We start from the raw sequence: 18,397 nt of genomic DNA on the forward strand, positions 1-18,397 counted from the left end.
CAGAGAGTTCTCATTTTATCTTCACGACAACTCCCTGTGATAGGCACTGTTATTCTCAGCCCTGTTTTCAGAAGAACCTGAGGCTCAGAGGAGGGATGTTACATTGGAGTTCACACAACTACAAAGCGGCAGAGCTTAAGATTTTAATCATTGCGTCACATCGAGGGGGGAAAAGGACCACAGCACACAGAGAGGGAACAAGCCTATATCCATTATCTTTGGCTGTATCTTTCTGTAACCACCCCAAAACTTAGTCGCTTAGAACACTCAATCCCCTTTTATTTAGCTCATGATTCCGCCAGGCCGCAGTTTGGCCTGGGATCAGCCGGGTGGCTCTTTTGCTGGGTTCAGCTTGTCAGCTAGGCAGCTCTGCTTCAGAAGGTTGGCTGGCTGTCACTTGGGGTGTCAAGACTGACTGGGCCACATGCCTCTACTCACCCAGCAGGTTAGCCTGGACTTCTTGGCGTGGCAGGGGTTCCAAGGGCAGCGAGAGAGGAAGCCCTAATATGTGAGCACTTTTCAAGCGTCTACTTGTATGGTGTTTGCTGTTTGTTGTTCCTGTGGCCAGGCAAATCACGCGGCCAGCTCTAGAGTCAGAAGGGACTCTCCAAGAACAGAGAGAGGCATTAATGGACCAAGCTGCTTCCAGAGCTGGGATGCTTTACTGTCACAAGCCCCTAAGGTCTAAATGTCACTTTTCCACCTGCATCTACCTTCCCCTACCCCATCCTGGGAGTCTCTGGATTCCAGCTCAAGGGGTTCTTTCCCAAACAGACCCTCACCATCCAGCACTCCTCTCCCAGGACCCAGGAGTCCCCACCGTTGGTCTCTTCCTCCTTCAGACCCAGTATATCTCGAGCCCTTTCCGTCCCCAGACCGAAGCAAAATCCCAAGCATCTTTCCCTTCAAATCCCCAAAGAAGAGACACAGAGTGGGATTTCTACACATTTTTATTCACTCCTTCAAAAAGCACCACAGGCCAATCACACCTTTGATTAGCCTTCCCAGGTTCCCCACCCTAGTGGATATAAGTCTCTTCATCATTATCCAGAAATGTATGAAATTCGGCTAAGGTGATGAGATCATCTCTGGCAACAGCAGGGCCAAGACTTAGCATCCATTTCCTTGAATTCTTGCCTTCAAGGGTCTTCCAGCCTGGAAGTATGACGTCGACCCACCCCGAGGGCAGCCAGCAATCAGTTCTCAAGGGAGTCTTAAGTCTTTCTGCTTGGATGCTCCCAGAGACAGATGCCTCGCTAGCAACATGATGCCTCCCATCAAAAGTCATAATTTAAAAGACAACCCCCCCAATTAGTCACGACACCCAAGAGTGTCGATACACAACGACAGAAACACAATCAGCACTCCCCAACAAAGACACAGGCAAACAAAATCGGGTTTTGCTTTCTCAGATATGATCTCTGGCACCACCCTCGTTGGCATGAGGGCAGAGGGAATTTGGAGCAGGGCAGCATGGGGCAGAGGTGTCAGGCAAGACCAAATCAGAGATGGCATGAAAAGTGGCAGAGAAAGAGGAGGGCACTGTGAGCAAAGGCATGGGCGTGAGACAGAGGTGCCCAGACTAGAGCTGTGGTGCTGCCTGGGGCCCAGGGCATAGGCAACAAGACTTATGGTTGAGCTCCCCAGGGGCCAAGCTTCTCCCAAGGGCTGCAGTGTGAGCGGACGGGTGTGTGTGTGTGTGAAGATGCATGTACATACGTACATACATATTCTTACAATTACCCTGTGAGGTAGATGCCATTTGCTGAGTGGCTTGCCCAAGGTTACCCCAATGTCTGGAGAACTGTCTGACCCTAGAGCTGTGCCAACAGGATTTCCTGTGATAATGGAAGCGTCCTAGGTCTGTGCTGTCCAACGCTCTAGCCACACATCACAGGTGGCTACTGAGCCCTTGAAACGTGGTTAGTGTTAACTGGGAAGTGGAGTTTTAAACTTTATTCACTTTTAATTGAAAATGGATAGATACACACCTCAGTTACTGGGAAACTGGTCAATATAATCGGGACAACTTGAGTAGAGGAATCGATTTCTCCACCGACGAATTTTTCGGAAAGTTAAATAGAGGTACTTCTGATGAAAATTTATCATCTGAAGGCGATGTACGCTAAGTGTAAAATATCTCATTCTTTTCTCGACTGACTACATGTTGAAATAATATTTCGGATTTACTGGGTTACGTAAAACATAACTAGCTTCGCCCTGTTTTCCTTTTACCTTTTTTAATGTGGCTGCTGGGACATTTCAAGTTACAGATGCAGCTCACATTCCGTTTGATGGACAGCACTGCTGGGCGCCTCTCCCACTTCCCCACGGGGGGCACGCCAGACTGAGAGGCAGATCGTGTTGTACTGGATATTACAGATATGGGCAAACACCTTTCCCTGAAGCCCAAAAGGCCTTTGAGGACAATGCCTGAAGCCGTTTTGTATGGAGCCAAATGCTTTTCCCCACCTCAGCCACCTCAATTCAAAGGGGACAAATTGTGCCAGTGGTAGGGGTTCAAGATGGACATGGGGGTACCATCTGGCAGGTATCTGCCCCTCAGATGGGTCATCCTTGTCTCCTGCTGTCAAAGAAAATAGGATCTTGGAAGTGTTTAGGGTTCTCGTCCAGGCTTTTCCTTTCGCAGATGAGAAAATAAGGCACTGGTCCAAGTCACCCAGAGTGCCAGTGGCAAGGCCTTGCTTGCTTCCCAGATCCCTTGACGTCTGACAGGAGCTTCTCTCCCACCAGATGCTTGTTTCTCCCTGCCTCGCTCATTTCCCCTGTCTTGTGGCAAGAGGCCGACAATCTAAGTTCCAGTCTGCCACGGAATAATGAATTCAGTATTTACTAAGCACCTACTGTGTTGTCAGGCACTCTTCTAGGTGCTGGGGGTACAGCAGAGAACAAGACAGGTAAGAGGATCATAGCTATTAAATAGGGAAATAAATAACGTAACTGCTTACAGTAATAACTGCTACAAGAGAAACACTGACAGGCTGAGATGAATAATGGGGATGTGTGAGCTACTTCAGTTACACTGGTCAGGGAAGGCCTCTCTGAGGGGACATGTGAGCTGAGACCTGCTTGACAAGGAGGAACCAGCCATGGGAAGATCTGGGGGCAGAGCATTCTACGCAGAAAGAACAGCAAATGCAAAGGTCCTGGGGCAGGATCCAAGGTGGCCCACCCAGGCATCAGAAGGAAGATCAGGCTGGTTGGGGGATGGGGTGGGGGCAGGGAATGCGAAGAGGCAGGGGCCAGACCACATAGGACCTTGCTGTGTGCTGTTGGGCCTAGAGCCTGCCCTCCCTGGGCTTTGCTCTCCCCATCTCTCATAAAAGAGATTCATTCTACTTAATGGCCTTTCGGGTCCCCCCTTTCTGTTTGTTGACACTGAAGAATTCTGTGACCTGTGGCGTCTTTTCTACCTATAGTTGGCAGCCTAGAACATTCCAGGCACTGTGGTTTCTGGCTTTGCTTCACTCATGGCACACTCCCACAGTCTGGAATGCTCCCTAGCTGTTCTGTGGGTCTCTTGCCCTCTGCAGCACTGTGTGTACACCAGAAGGCAGAGCCTCTTGGTGACACCTGAGGTAGCCAACACAGAAATGTCTGGATCACTGCAGCACGACAGCTGCTTTTCCAAAAAAGGCAGGAGTTTAAAATACCAAGGCCAGAAAGGGTTAGGCTTAATGACAGAACAAATCAAGACCAAAAAGAGATAGAAACCACTAAGGGAGAGAGGGACAAAGGAAAAGACTCACCAAAGATCCCCTGAATCACTCAGCACTTATGAAATGGGGCAGTCATATCCCTTCCCAAACTCACACAGAGCGACAACTGCCAGGGTCCAAATCCATAAGGGATTTGTGGGAGGTACCTCTGAGGTATGGGTTCCTGCCCTTCCACACCTAGAAGGCCTCATTCCTGGTCTCTGGCTACCACCAGGGCCCACCATGCCCAGACCTCTTGCCTCCTCCCCTCATTTTTGTGGGACCATCCTCCCCACAACAGCTGGGGAAGGAATCTAGGTCATCAGTCCCCTGGAACAGTAAATATTAGATATCTCTCTATTCCTCAAGGGGGACCAAAGGATCTCCAGCTCTTTTGCACAGCCCCCTGTTCCCTCCTGTAGATGGAGACCTCCCACCACCCAGGAATTAGAAACCAAGGTCCACTGAAGATTCAAAGCCACCGCCTCTTGAGGAACTGGGAGGCTGGATGCAGACCCATTCCCTCTGGGAAGCCTGGATCCTATACCCCCGTGTGGCGCAGCAGTTCCAAGGATTCCGGCTCCCTGGGGTACCCAGACTCCTTCCTCCATACTGGAATCTCCAGGATGATGGAGACCCTCTTCATCAGGAACCAGGGCTTTCACCTCTTCTCCCCCCTCCCAGGGCCAGAGGACCAACAGATCCAGTTTCTACTCCCCTGGAGACCAGGACAGAACCCCTTCTAGGAGTCCAACCCCTCAACTTCCTTCAGGACACAGTCTGGTGTCATGCCCTGTGGTCCCCAGGGAAATCAGTTCTCTCCCCCAGACTCCATTCCCCTTCAGGACCTAGGGATCCAGGGGACTACAAGTCACACATCCCAGTCAGTAGTCCTAGAGCCCTCATCCCCTTCAAGCACCCAGGATTCTGGGTGGTGGCCCCCAGCTCTTTTACCTCAGAGGCCCAGACATCCAACTCCACCCCCCCCCCACGCGGGACTTGGGAGTCCTCAGCCCCTGGCGGAGCCAAGCAGCACGGACGCTGAGCACCCCGGAAGCCCCGACCCTCATCCCTCCCCTCACTGCGCGGGCCCATGGGGTGCCAGCACCGCCTCGGCATCGGCCTGCATCTCGTCGAGGGCCTGCAGCAGGACGCCGTGCGCGGCGCGGTAACCCAGGCCGCCGGTGGCCGCCGCCCCGCCCGCCGGCCACAGGAAGGAAAGGGCGCCCAGCGCCGCGCCCCCCGCAGTGCCCTCGCCCGCCCACGCGCCCAGCCTCGCCTCCACCTCGGCGCGCGTCACCGGGCCCGGGAAGCGCGTCCGTTCTGCCAGCTCCCCGGGAGCCAAGCCTAGCGCGCGCTCGCGTCGAGCCAGCGCCGCGGGTTCGAGCCCCAGCGCCCGCCGCCACTCCGCCAGCTGGCCCCGCAGCAGCGCCACGTCGCACGCCCAGCCTAGCCCTGGTACTGGGGCCGCCGCCGCCGCCAGGCTAGCCAGCAGAGCCGGCCGCCACGCCCCGGCCCGCAGCGCCGCAGCCTTCATCCGGGCCCCGTGGGGAGACGCGGGTGGCAGCGCCAGCAGCAGCGCCCCCGCCTGGGCCGGGGGGAGCGCGCGCCGCAGCCACTCGCAGAGCCCGGGGAGGCCGCCAGGCCGCAGGGGGAACACGGGCGGCGGTGCCTCCTCCAGCACCTCCCACGTCTCATCCTCCGGGCTCGGCGCGACCGCACGCTCTGAGTCCCCACTGCCCGATTTCTTCGCGCCGCCGCCAACACGCGGCAAACTCTCACTGCCTGCTTTCTCTGACCCTTCCCCGCTGCCTGCTTTCCCGGACTCTTCCCCGCTACCTTTCTGCAATCCAGTGCCACGGCTCTCCCTTCCCTCACTGCGTGCATTCTTCAACCCCTCTCCGCCTGCGTTCTCTAAGCTCTCGGAGCTGGGCTTCTCTGCCTTCTCCTCTTCCTCCGGGTACTCTGGATCCTCGCCCTCACCGTCTGTTCGCACGCAGATCAGCGGCGCATCTGGCAGCACGAAGGGCCGCACCTCAGCCCAGTCCTTCTCAGTAGGGGCCCCCGGGGTGACGAGGATGAGGGCGTCGTAGTGGGTCGGATGGGGGGTGGCAGCAGTGCCCGCGGAGCCCAGAGGCACCTTCCAGAGCACCACGTTGGGACGCTCTGGCGCCGGGCAGGGCGTGGGCCCCGGGGGCGTGAAAACAGGCTCGTCATCTGGGTCAGGGGGATCCAACCCAAGTAGCATGTTCAGCACAAGGCTCACATCAGCCTTGCCGGTCACGGCCAGGTCCAGCCGCGCGCTGCCCAGGCGCTCCAGGCCAGCGCGAACCCACGACAGCGCCGCCTCCAAGCCACCGGTCTCAAAGGCCTCACGCACAGCCTCCAGCTCTGCCGCACCCAGTACCTCGAAGCCATCCTGAGCCGGTGGAAGGAGCCTGAAGGAACAGGAAGAGGGAGGGTTTACACGCTAGAGGGCTGTGCTACGGGGACAGGACTAGGCTAGGATGATAAGGGTGGAATTTTCCGAATGATCCCTGAAAGAAGAGGGAGGGGTCAGACTAATGGTACAGCATATAGAAACCAGGGCTTAAAACAGGGATGGGGCAGGTTCGTTGAGGTCAGGTTTCCAACAAAGCCTAAAAGGGGGAAGCTGCTAAATCTCTGGGATTCAGTCTTGGGGCGGGGTGGGGGGGGGGCGCTTTTCCAAGGGACCTGCAGGGTTAAGAAAGGCCAAGCAAAACTTAGGGAAGGTCGGGCTCAGGCAAAGACAGGCTTGCAACTGAATTGTGGACTAAAGAAAAGTCAAGCACCTTCCGACCAGAGCAAGGTCACCCAGGGTGCTCTTTGCTGAGACTAGGCGTAAGGAAGGGAATAAGGACCAAAGAGGGGAAAAGCCTCACCTACCAGTGCTTACCAAGGAAGGAAATGTGGCTAAGGAAAAAAGATGCACACTGAGCCTCATTTGACTTCTATGAAATAGGCGGCCAGGGGTTGGGGGGAAAAATTCAGGAAGTATCCAGCAAATGGGCATAGAAACGAGACGGGATTAGAGAAAGGAGGTGGGGGAGCGATCCCAGAAATAATAAGGCTCACTGAGGGTGTGGCTTTACAAGGACTGGTGTAGCTGGAGAACAAAGCTGATGATGGGGAGGGTGAGGAGGGCTCAAAAAGTGTGAATCCTAGGGTAAAATCTTCGCGGGCATCACAAGCTTGTATGCTGAATGGGCCCTCCTTCAAACTTTTGCGGGGGAGGGGGGTAGTATCCGGGCTTTAGGTCCTGGCCTCTCCTAAAATTCTCACTGGGGCAGGGCTTGTGACCTCAGAACACTGGCAGGAGAATGAACCTGGAGGACAGGTCGGAATCTATAGCCCGTGGGGCGAGGCCTAGAAATGGGGAAAGGGTCCAGCACTGAGCTTGGGCTTGGGGTGGAGCCTCGCTGACCTCAAAACCTGCGCTGAGGGGTGGGATCTGGACGAGAGAGCAGGGCCCCCCAGCAGCTATCCTGTTTTTAACGCCTGCCCCAAGCTCGCTGGGGGGAGGGGTCTCGCGGATCTCAAAGAACATTTTCTAAAAGACCAGGCCTCCAACCCACCCCAACTCCTCGCTCACCTTTGCAGCACCTCCGCCTGGCTCCGCAGCGCCGCCCGCAGACGCTCCAATTCCTTGCAGCCATCTCTGCTGCCGCAGTCGGCCGGCAGCACGAAGAGAGCCGCGGCCCCCAATCCTGCGCTGTTCAGCAGGGCCTCTGTCTGATCCCGGGCCTGGGCTTCATTTTCCGAATCTCCAGGACGGAGCTTCCGCACAGCCAGCAACGGGGTCCCTCGGGCCAAGGCGGCCCGCGCTGCCTCTCCCAGCGCTGCGGCTAAGGGCTCCCCGTTCCCTTCGGGGCCGGGTAGCACCAATACCAGCACATTGGCCTCCGCCGCCCAGGGCCCTGGCGCTGCGGGTGGACAGCTCAGCTCGCCCAGGAAAAGGCCAGGGCCGGCAGCTCGCAGGCTGGGGATCCCGGAGTCCGGCCGTCCCTCGGGAATCTCTATCGTCTCCACATTCCCGTCGCACAGCGCTGCAATAAGCGCGGACTTGCCACAGCCCGGAGGCCCCAGGAACAAGGCGGTCACGTCACCCCGTGGCGGTGGCATACCTGGAAAGCAAGGGGGTGGGGCAGACCCAGGTCAGGGAGCACTCAGCCTTTTTTATTCTTTGTCATCCCACTGGGGTCTCAGACTTCAGTCCTTCACCCCGTCCCCTTCCCTTCTTGGATGTCACTCCCAGGGAAAAATCCGGCACCCACGCCCTACCTTTTCCCCAGGGATAAGGGCTTCTTGCCTGCCCTCTTTCTGGATACATTTTTCTCTGTTTCAAATTCTCAGAAATCGGGCCTCCAAGCCCTCTCCTCCCTCAGGGACATAGATGTTTCTATCCCCCACACCTCCCTTCCAAATCACTAACCGAGCAAACCGCCGGCACAACCTGAGAGCTCAGTCAGGGGCGACTTATCAGCCGCCGAGAAGCCCCGCCCCTGGGGTCGGGCGGACGGAGGCCGAAGAGGTTAGAGGGCCGGGATTTGGGGACGTCCGGACACGTTCCGGGGGCTCTAACCTGGCGTCACTCTTTTAAGGAGAGGGTGTGTCTTGGAAGCGTGACCTCGGGGCTACAGCCCTTCACGGCGCCTGCGCAAAGCAATCGAAGTACGCCCGCTCTCCATTCAAGCCCTGCTGCCGCAAGGCTCGGAACAATGAAGGAGTCAAAGCGCCTGCGCGCCAGGAGCGCCTGGCCACAGTTGCGCAAGAAGCTGAGGTGTGTACGGCACGGGGGGCTGCAACGTCATCATAACGCACCCCAGGGCAGAAAAGGACCCCTCCCGTTACTCTGAGGACCCGGTTGGCGCGACTGCATCACTGCCGGATAGCATGCCGGGCCTGGGCTTCGAGGGGCTCATCAGGCGAAAGGGCGTGGAAGCCACTGGGACCTTAAGACTCGGTGGGCCCTACCCCGCTTCCCTCCGGGTGGCGGCGCTGTGACGAGCGACTGACAGGCGCAACGAAAGGCAGCCCTCTGCTGTCTGGAGAAAAACGGGAGGCCTGGGCTACCCCGCCTCGGGAGGAGGGAACCGAGGGCAGTGCTTGGGGCGAAGGCTGAAGGCGCGCGTGGGAGGCGGGGGCCCTGGGTGGAACGAGGGTTACAGGATGTCCGAGAAAGATGCCTCCCGGGAAGAGGCGGGCTAAAGCCTGGATGCCATCACCGGCCTCAAGACACGTGGGAGACGGGGATGAGGCTGGTGTCAAAGCTCAAGGGTTCCATGCCCTGAGTTCAGGGAGTTAGTTTGATGTAGGAGGCCATAGGTCTCATACAGGTGAGAAGGCTCGAAGGGGTGTCACAAACCTAGGGAGTCGAATCTTTTGGGAGGGTCGAAGCTTCCCTAGGGAACAGCTCCATCAGGTTAGAGTTCAAGAGGATGGCATCTTATGGGGGCAAGGAGAGCCTGTCAGAAGTCACGGGATTAGCGGGCCCTTTAATGCTGTCGATAGATGAGCGACTTCACTTGATTTACTATTCTGTCATGCGTGCTACTCTCTTGACCAGAGGGATCCCAGTCACTATGGAGGACCCGCATCCTGAAGAGACCATGGAGCAGCAGGATTCGTCCAAGGAGAGGAGTCCCCGCAGTCCAGGAGGCGACATCTGTGAGTGCTGCTGGCCAGAGGAGGGTGGGGTGCTGGAGCTGATGCTACCTAAAGGGATTTCTATAGCATTTAAGTGTCCCAGGCGTTACAGGCACTTGCCTGCTGGGAAGGGGCTGTAATAAATGGCTTCTAAGCTGCCCTACCAGGAACTGCCACTCTCCACCCTTACCCTCATTCTGCTCAGATGTACCCACCCTGCTCTGTCCATGTAAGTTCGAGTGGGCCACAGTTCAGAGGGACAAAGTGGCATCTAGAGAGGCTTGGGGTGGGAGATGTGGCTGGGAAAAGTGGGGCACTGGCAGAGGAGCCCCAAGTTCCAGTTCCAACTCTGCCCCAGACTTTCAGTGTGACTCGGGCTTGGGTTTCCCTGTCAAAAGAAGTTGCCACTCCTCAGGTGACACGGCTGTAATGGGGATTAGGGGCAAAGAAGGGGAAGGTCTGTTTGACAGCATGATAGCAACAGCTTCTACTGAAGGCTCATGATGCTTATGGGCACTTTGTAAGCATTTAACCTTCGTTATCTCAGTCCTCCTGACGGACCCTAGGAGATTCCCTCAGGGGAATGGAGGCAAGGAGAGGTTATCTGTGACAATGACAGCCCCTGTGTCAAGGCCCTCCAGCCAAAGACCACCAGGAGCACACCCTACACTTGAACGAGTTGGGTTTATTGCTCTTTGCACTGAGGAAGCACACACGCCCTGGGGCGCTGTGGGACATCTCAGTGTTAGAAGGATTTATTTTAGGTGGTTTTGGGAAGGGTTCAAGAAAGGGTTTTGTGCCAGAATTAGATGCTGCCGGTAAGCAGGGGCAAAAGATAGGGTGGTCAGATCTTATCTAGGAAGGAGGCATGAAGGCTCAAGCTGCGACTGATAAAGCGGCAGCAGCCCCTCCTAGGAGCCAGGATAGCGGGGTGTTTGGTCTTTCTTGTGGCTTGGACAACGTTCGTGTTTTGTCTGTGTTCAGACGTTATTCTGGCATGGTCTTGACTTGATTCAATCATCTCAGTCACAGCATGGCCTTGTCTGACGAGGTTCTGTGAAACTGCTTATGTTCAACAGGAGAACACCAAGGCCTAGCTGTGAGCGCCAGGCCGGCCCCCGGCTGTCAAGCTGCTTTTCTCTTTCTCAATACTAATAATTGCAAACCACTGTGTAGCACTCTTCTAAGCACTTTATATGAATTAATTCATTTACTCCTTCCAACAACCCAATGAGGTAGTAATAACCGTACTGATCAGTTATAACCATACTGATATGGTCAGGACCCCATTTTCCAGATGAGGAAACTTGTACTTGCCTAGGAAGTGGTAGATCTGGGATTCAGTGCCAGGCAGTCTGGCTCCAGAGGCTGTGCTCTAATCACGGGGCTCTGTTGGAAGGGCAGATTCCCTGGGTTCCAGTCCTGACTCCACCATTTCATTTCCCGGCCTCGTGACTGTAGGCAAGTTGCCGGGCCTTTCTGAGCCTCAGCCTGCTCATCCATAAAACAGGTCCTGTAATAGTTTGCCTGTGCCACTGTCCAGCCCTGGCATACAGCCTGGCACATGGTAAGCCCTGAATGTGAATTGTTGGCATGACTCTGGGGCTCGGGAGAGGTCCTGGTGACTCTTGCTGGCTTCCCCCCGACCTCTCCCCACGTCCCTCAGGCCACCTGGGGGCCCCGCAGTGCACCCGCTGCCTCATCACCTTCGCCGATTCCAAGTTCCAGGAGCGTCACATGAAGCGGGAGCACCCAGCGGATTTCGTGGCCCAGAAGCTGCAGGGGGCCCTCTTCATCTGCTTCACCTGCGCCCGGTCCTTCCCCTCCTCCAAGGCCCTGATCGCCCATCAGCGCAGCCACGGTCCAGCCGCCAGGCCCTCCACGCCAGTGGCGCCCACCGCTGCCCAGCCTACATTCCCCTGTCCTGACTGTGGCAAGACCTTTGGGCAGGCTGCTTCTCTGAGGCGGCACCGCCAGGCGCATGAGACCCGCACCCCTCCTGGCCCCTTTGCCTGCACTGAGTGTGGTCAGGACTTTGCCCAGGAAGCGGGGCTGCATCAACACTACATCCGGCATGCCCGGGGGGAGCTCTGAGTGAGGGCTAAGCCCTCCCTAGGGCAATGGGTGTGGGGGAGGGTTCTTTGGCTGCTAGAACCCACCTCTGATATGGGATGGGGGCCTTGGAAGGATCTGCTTCCCTCCCTGGACAAGCAAAGGACTCCTGATAAGTAGGACCCAGAAGATGCTCATCTACAGCTTCAGTCTTTGGAGGACACAAAGGCCTTCAGGGATATAGTGAAATTAGTGAAATCTTTTGTTTAAAAAAAAAAGCAAGCAAAAGGGAAAACTGTTATTTGTATCTCTCTCATTCCCAATTAAATAGTTTGAAATCACAACTAGCTGCAGATTGTGTAATCACCTTTAATTCTTCCCAGATGGGTGGCATGAGCTGTAGGAGCAAATTCCCCTGGATGTGTGCCTGAAAGGGGGCGGGGAAGGTGAGTGTTGCGGGGCCTGTGATGGCACTGGAAGGGTCCCAGATGTGGAGTGACTTGGGCCTTTGGGGACAGGATAGCAAAGTTGGGGGCTGTACTCTGAGTCATGTGGGGGTTGCAATTCAAGTCCTTGTCTTCTCCCACCCGTCAGTCTTTCCCACTCATGGAGGGGCCATGGTATTGGATGGATTTGGACTCCCCCCCAATAATGTATTGCCCGCTTAAATAATTTTATGTACTATTCTGGTCATGGAATATTTTCTATATGTGTAGGTGAGATGACATGAATAAAATAATAGTATCTAAAAACAGGGAAGACTTATATTAAAATGTCTAAACAAGGAACTCTGGCTCTTGAGCAGGAATTCCCAGAAAATATAAGAAGGGCACAGGGTGGGGACACCTGGGTGGCTCAGGTCGTTAAGCGTCCAACTCTTAATTCCGGCTTAGGTCATGATCTCAGGGTCGTGAGAGCCAGCCCGGTTTTGGGCTCTGCGCTGAGCATGGAGGCTGCTTAAGATTCTCAATCTCCCTCTCCCTCTGCCCCACACCCCTCTGCGCATCCCTCTCTCTCACTTTCAAAATAAATAAAATAAAAAGAAGGGCACAGGGAGGGGGAAGCTCAGGTCAGAGCTGGCCTGGCCCTGCAGGGAATCTGGTTTGAAATCAAACAGAGATACCTTCTGTTTCCTGTTGTATTTGGCCAACATTGGGAGAGCTCCCATTAAGATCCTATTTTCAGCTCTTGAAAAGCCTAACCCTGGGCCGAGTCCCACCGGGCCTCGTGCTGAGTGTGGTCAGGACTTTGGATTACCTGTCCTGCCCCCCTTAGAGACAATGGTTGATGCCCTGCATACAATAATCACAGACTCTATCTGAACCGAGGGATGTTTTTAGAGCCCATAGCTGAGATAGATATGGTAGAGACTGATAGATGTCTCCCAATTTTTAGCTAGGTACATGGTAGCTACAAACACTCCCATTTCCCAGGGTCCCTTGCAGCTACGTGTGGCCCTGTGACCCAAGTTCTGGCTAAATTCTGGGTAGAGTTCTCAGGCTTCAGAGAGGGACATGCCTTTTCCTCTACCTGCCTGCCTAGAGTGTGGACATGGTATACAGCCATCTTGGACCATGAGAGCAAGATATGGCCTGGCAGAGCAGCAAGACAGCAGAAGGATGGATCCCTTGACCATGGGTCCCTGGGACCATGATGACTTCATGGAGCAGAGTCATCATACCAGCCCTAGAATTTCCACTTCCATACTATCATGTAAGAGAGAAATAAGCCTCTATCTTGTTTAAATCACCCTTATTTTGGGTCTCTGTCACATGCAGCCTCATTTAAAGCCTGTCTGCAGCGCAGAACTGCAGATCTGAGTAGTCGCAACGGAGACCGTATGGCCCACCAAGCTTAAAATAAGAAAGGGCCATCTGGCCCTTTACAGTAAAAGTTTGCCGACCTCTTGTCTAACCGACAGACAAACAACCTACTCTGAGCCTCGCAGCCGGGATTCCCACCCTGGGGAATACTACGTCTAGTAGGGGGCTGTGCATGCGTGTGTTTGTTTGTGTAGGATTTGGGCGGGGCTAGCTAGCCTGGATCTCTTTGCTTGGATGACTTATGGGGAAATTGGTTTGGAGTTAGTTGGCCATCACTTTTTCCTAAAATATCGACTTCACCAAAGTCAAATATTTCCTCCGCACCTGGCGATAGCTCAGAAGTTTCCAACCCAGATGTTTTACACCTCCCCCACAGCGGTTCCCTCCAACCCAAACCTAAGGCTCAAATCACACATGCTCCCCTGAGATAGATAGCAGCCTGCCTGTGTTCTTCCTGTTCTCTCCACTCTCCAGATGTCATAGATTCCCAAGACTTTAAATAGCATCACTGGTGACTTCCCAATCTTTATCTGCAGCTCAAACCCGACTTCTCCCCATGAGAAAGTCACTTGGATGATGAATAGGCGTCTCAAAAACATAAAAAGGGTCGACATGACTCCTACAGCCCCCACCTACACCACTACTATGAGGTTGGTCAACTGTCTACTTCTAAATTCCCAAGTCTTGGGGTGCCTGGGTGGCTCAGTCATTAAGCGTCTGCTTTCAGCTCAGGTCATGATCCCGGGGTCCTGGGATTGAGCCCCGCATGGCGTTCCCTGCTCAGCGGAAGCCTGCTTCTCCCTCTCCCACTCCCCCTGCTTGTGTTCCCTCTCTCGCTTTGTCTCTGCCAAAAAAAATTTTAAAAAAATCTTTAAATTCCCAAGTCTGACCGGCCCTCCCCACAGCTGCTCTCCTAACTGCTCCCCCCACCATACCCCCGGACCTGCCACCACTGCTGGTCCACTACAGTCCACTACAGACCACTACAGACCACCCCGTGTACGTAAGTTGGCACACATCACTCATTTAAAATCCTCAAATGGCATCCCATAGATAACATCCTAAGACCTTACCCAGGCCCAGAAAACCCAACAGTGATGGGAGCCCCTGCCTGCTAAGCAATCTTAACTCCCTCCCAGCTTTATCTTCATTATACTCCGGTCACACATGCCAGGCTGGCTTCTGCCTCAGGGCCTTTGCACTTGCTGTTCCCTCTGCCTCGAGTGCTCTTACCCAGAATTTTGCAACACTCTCTACGTTATTCAGGACTCAACAGATGCTACCTCCTCAGAGAGGTCCTCCTTGACCTGCTTGGCTAAAGTGGCACCAGCAACCCTTACCCTGACTTAATTTCTTCTTAGCACTCTTCAATACCTGGGATTATCATGCTTTAGTTTGTCATTATCCGTGTCCTTACCCTGGAATCCACACTCTCGAGGGCAAGTGTTGTGTCTTCCTCACTTCCCCAGCACCTAGGACACTGCTGATCTCAGAGGCTCAAAGAATGCTCAACTGTGCCCATTGTTTACCTAGTGTCTCTTGGCATCATCCCTGTGATGCTCTGTGATGCTGGGCTTTCTGCAGTTAGGTTTCCCAGACTCCAGAGCTGCCTTCCTCAAGTTCTGCCCACGAGAGGGATGGGCATAAAGAAGGTAGGAAGAGGGAGAAGGGACTCACCTTGCTTTGGACTCCCTCCAGCAGCAGCTCAGGCTCCAGTGCCGTTCTGTACTGGGCACAAGGTACTGTGCTAAACCTCTTGAGGTTTAAACCTCTGCACACGGCCTGTCCTCCAAGCTCCTGCTGGGCCTGGGACTCCAGGCCTAGAGGTGGGAGCTTTGTGCAGACACGAACTGCTCAGTTGCCTCAGTTTTCCACATTTGTGCTCTCAGACTTCTAACAGCTGCGTGACCACTCCCCTGCGTTAAGTCCTCTCTTTGGAATTCCTAGCTTGGTGTCCCTATCCTGCCTGGGCCCCGAGGAATTGAATGACCCCACTGGCAGCAGACTAGGTGTCTGGATTCCCAGTCTCTCATATCCTTAGGAATTTTTGCTGATGAATGGATGGTTCTCTACATCCATGCTTAGAAAGCCCCATCTTAGGGCAGAAGAGCGCTTAAGCATGCTGCTCCAGGAAATAAAATCCATCTGTGGTGTTTTAATGAGCTGTGAATTTCTGCTTTGACGATTCTGAGAGTCACTGATGTTAAGCTATAGTGGTTAGGAAAGTCTCAAGTTGAAGAGTGGATAAATGTCAGGTTTTCAGATTCTGAGCTTCTAGGATGAAAAGTGTGGGTTTTGACAGATGCTTTGGTATAAGATCCTGTAACAGGCATCAAAATACAAGTGTTCTTTGTGGCCAAGCAGGTACCGTCATCAGGGAAGCAAGCAGGGCGTGAGGGGTCCACATGCCAGATGGTGGGGAATGGGTGCGTGGGCGGGAATGCCCCATTAGCAGAAGGTAACCCTTACTCAGCTCCAGCAAGCTACTGTCCCATGGGATTGTGGGTTCAGCAGTCGAGATCTCAGTTTTCAAGAGAAACCCCAACCCTCCATTTTGATGTGAAATCTGCCCATTTTTTAAATGCTGGTAACAAACATGATTAAAAAACCTCCGTAACTCTGTGGAGACCAAACACACTCCTGCCAGTCAGATGGTGGCTACGGACAGCCAGGCTGCCATTTCTGGAATGTGGCTTAACGGTGAAGGACGTATGCCCTGCACCCCGTCGTCTGGAGTCAAACCCGGGCTCTGCTTCTTATTAGCTGTGTGACCGACCTGTAGCAGGTAAGTCAACCTCCCTGGGCCCGAGCTGGAACCGCTGTAAAATGGTTGTGATAACAGCCCCTATGCCTCTAAGGGTTATGACAATGACTGGAGACATGGAGACACAGCCCAAATTGGTAGAATGGCTTAGAAGGCCTGGCCCTCTGCCCCTCCCTGACTTTGCCTTCCCACCAGTCTTCCCCTGCCTTCGTCAGCAACTGCCTCATGCCCTAAGTGTTCTTCCATAAATATCCCAAGTAGGGCCCCACTTCAGGGCCTTTGCACTCACTGCCCCTGCAGACAGGAGCCACACACACACACACACACACACACACACACACACACACACAAGCCTCCCCACTCCGTTTTCCTCCACAGCACTTACTACCTTCTAACGTTCTCTACGTTTTATATATTTTACTCAACTATCTAAGTATCTGTCTTCTGCGTTATAAGAGGGGTTTCCAAAAAGGTAGGGAGTCTTGTTCATCATGCTCACTGCTCTACTCTCAGCTCCCAGAATAGTGCTGGTATCTTGCAGGTGCTCAATACATCACTGTTGAATGAATGAATGAATAAATAACAGCCCCTACCTCATAAGGATCCGATGCGATTGTCCATATAAAGCGCTTTAGCCCAGGGCCTGGTCCACCGTGAGCGCTGATTTAATGATGGCCATTACGGTAATTCAGGTTCTATTCTTGAAGGTTCTTAGTTGCCAAGCTTCTATGAGTTAACACATGTAAAGTGCCTTAGAACAGGGCTTGGCATACAGTAAATGCTCAGTAAATGGTAGCTATCATTATAATTAGGCTTCTATTTTCTAAGGAGCTTTGGTGCCAAACTTCTATGAATTAGTACTTTCCATCTCCAAGCAAGAGCCAAGTTCCAACAAAGCTCTAACCAGCTGGCCCTCCGCTCCCCTCTGCCCTCACCCCTCCAGCTCTGCCCTCTCTGACACCCAGCAGGCTCCTGCCTCCTCCTGCCTGGACCGCTCGTCCCGCCGAAGTACGCAGCTCCAGCTTTCTCCCTCCCTCCGACTCTGCTTAGGTCTCTGTCACCTCCTCAGGGAGGGCTACATTTAAAATGGCAGCCCCCTTCCAGCACTGTTCTCCCTCCTCTGCTTTGTTCTTCTCCACAGCATCTACCCCCATCCAGCATTCGCTCCATCTTACTTATTTACTGTCTGTCCTACCCTCCCCCCTGCAAGCTCCATGAAGACCAGGGTTTTATTTTGTTCACTGGTATATTCCCAATGCGCAGCATACAGCAGGGACTTGGAAGATAATACCTAAATGAATTAATGTATCACAGTCCCTACTTCACAGAGTTATTCTAAGAACCTGATGATCTCATGCAAATAAAATGCAGCACTCTGTAAGCGCTGGGGAAATGGCAGCTGTAATTATAATTAGGGTTCTATTTTTGGAAGTTCCTAGATACACAACTTCTATGAGTCAATATATATAAAGCTCCTGGACCAGCACTTGGCACTCAGGAAGCACAGCTCTGATTATAATTAATGTCCTCTTTGTGAAGGTTCTTAGGACATTAGCTGTCCTCCACTATCCTCCACGAACTGTTCTCTGCTTCCCGGGCATTGGCTAGACCGCCTCTCCCAGATTCCCCTGCAAGGAGTTGTGGCCATGTGACTCATTTCTCAGCAGAGGGATGTCAATGGGAGCAGTATATGCCCCCTTGGGGCTGGGGCTGGTAAGACATCACAGGTACCTCGCCAGGCTGGCCTTCCTCTTCCACCAGCAGGACCCAGGCCACGGCCACTCGGCCATGACCATGTGGATGACAGTCAGCTAAGGGATGGCCTGGGTCCTCGAATCACTGCATGGAGAAAGGCTGTCCCCCAACCTGAAACACCCACCCTGGACTATGATGTGAGCGTGAAACCTCTGTAGTGTTGAGTCCAGCCTGTACATCATGGGGTCTGTGAGTAAATATAAGGAAACCACACTGAACAGAAGTACTCAGGAAATATTGAAAGTCTTGATGACAATGATGTTAAGGGTCCCCCCAGGGAGGAGCCCCAGGGGATGGGAGAGGATAAACGCCCAGGCCCATGCCTCACACACTCAAGAGTCTACAGACATGCACGCACGCACACACACACCAAACACGCTGGACCGACACACACAGAATTTGGCTTTTATTCTGGCCTTCACACATCTACTGCTAAGACGACACAGATCGGCATTACCCCCATCCCCCATGACCATTATGACCCCCCCCCCCCAGTTTCCTCTGCCCCCTCCTCCCACCCCACCCCTTTGGCCAAGCTCCCTGGGTGGGGTTTCTACCTACACCTCCCCCCGGGCATGCAGCATGAAGTGCCCATGCAGCTCCCCGAGGTTGTCGAA

General features: G+C 54.0%; 2 protein-coding genes across 6 annotated transcripts; one reads left to right on the forward strand and one right to left on the reverse strand.

Moving 5' to 3' along the window:
- Window positions 1-932: 932 nt before the first annotated feature.
- IRGQ (immunity related GTPase Q) lies at window positions 933-18,391 on the reverse strand. Of its 5 annotated transcripts, none has more exons than XM_081807009.1 (3): window positions 16,619-18,391; window positions 7,333-7,864; window positions 933-6,157 (listed from the first exon to the last, which is right to left on the reverse strand). In XM_081807009.1, the coding sequence occupies exons 2-3, from the start codon at window positions 7,860-7,862 to the stop codon at window positions 4,798-4,800; spliced, it is 1,890 nt and encodes a 629-aa protein (XP_081663135.1). In that variant the 5' UTR covers window positions 7,863-7,864; window positions 16,619-18,391; the 3' UTR covers window positions 933-4,797. The 5 variants fall into 5 exon arrangements, with proteins under 5 accessions (XP_081663135.1, XP_081663134.1, XP_081663136.1 ...); XM_081807008.1 differs by lacking the exon at window positions 16,619-18,391 and adding an exon at window positions 8,323-8,453; XM_081807010.1 differs by lacking the exon at window positions 16,619-18,391 and adding an exon at window positions 8,194-8,316.
- Window positions 8,382-11,782, forward strand: ZNF576 (zinc finger protein 576). The gene is made up of 3 exons (XM_031026654.2): window positions 8,382-8,520; window positions 9,307-9,407; window positions 11,053-11,782. The coding sequence occupies exons 1-3, from the start codon at window positions 8,459-8,461 to the stop codon at window positions 11,478-11,480; spliced, it is 591 nt and encodes a 196-aa protein (XP_030882514.1). The 5' UTR covers window positions 8,382-8,458; the 3' UTR covers window positions 11,481-11,782.
- Window positions 18,392-18,397: the final 6 nt, after the last annotated feature.

Source organism: Leptonychotes weddellii, chromosome 16 (genome assembly GCF_054177405.1).
Source record: "Leptonychotes weddellii isolate Sample4059 chromosome 16, ASM5417740v2, whole genome shotgun sequence".
In the NCBI taxonomy this organism is placed as follows: domain Eukaryota; kingdom Metazoa; phylum Chordata; class Mammalia; order Carnivora; family Phocidae; genus Leptonychotes; species Leptonychotes weddellii.

What these genes read in the sequence shown, in the direction of transcription:
- IRGQ (XM_006732005.3), bottom strand. Translation starts at nt 8,070, where the DNA reads ATGTATCCAGAAAGAGGGCAGGCAAGAAGCCCTTATCCCTGGGGAAAA. An exon ending in CCCTTATCCCTGGGGAAAAG is followed by an intron (nt 7,865 to 8,021) that starts GTAGGGCGTGGG and finishes CTTGCTTTCCAG; the next exon opens with GTATGCCACCGCCACGGGGT. An exon ending in CAGGCGGAGGTGCTGCAAAG is followed by an intron (nt 6,158 to 7,332) that starts GTGAGCGAGGAG and finishes CTGTTCCTTCAG; the next exon opens with GCTCCTTCCACCGGCTCAGG.
- ZNF576 (XM_031026654.2), top strand. Translation starts at nt 8,459, where the DNA reads ATGAAGGAGTCAAAGCGCCTGCGCGCCAGGAGCGCCTGGCCACAGTTG. An exon ending in CAGTTGCGCAAGAAGCTGAG is followed by an intron (nt 8,521 to 9,306) that starts GTGTGTACGGCA and finishes TCTCTTGACCAG; the next exon opens with AGGGATCCCAGTCACTATGG. An exon ending in CAGTCCAGGAGGCGACATCT is followed by an intron (nt 9,408 to 11,052) that starts GTGAGTGCTGCT and finishes CACGTCCCTCAG; the next exon opens with GCCACCTGGGGGCCCCGCAG.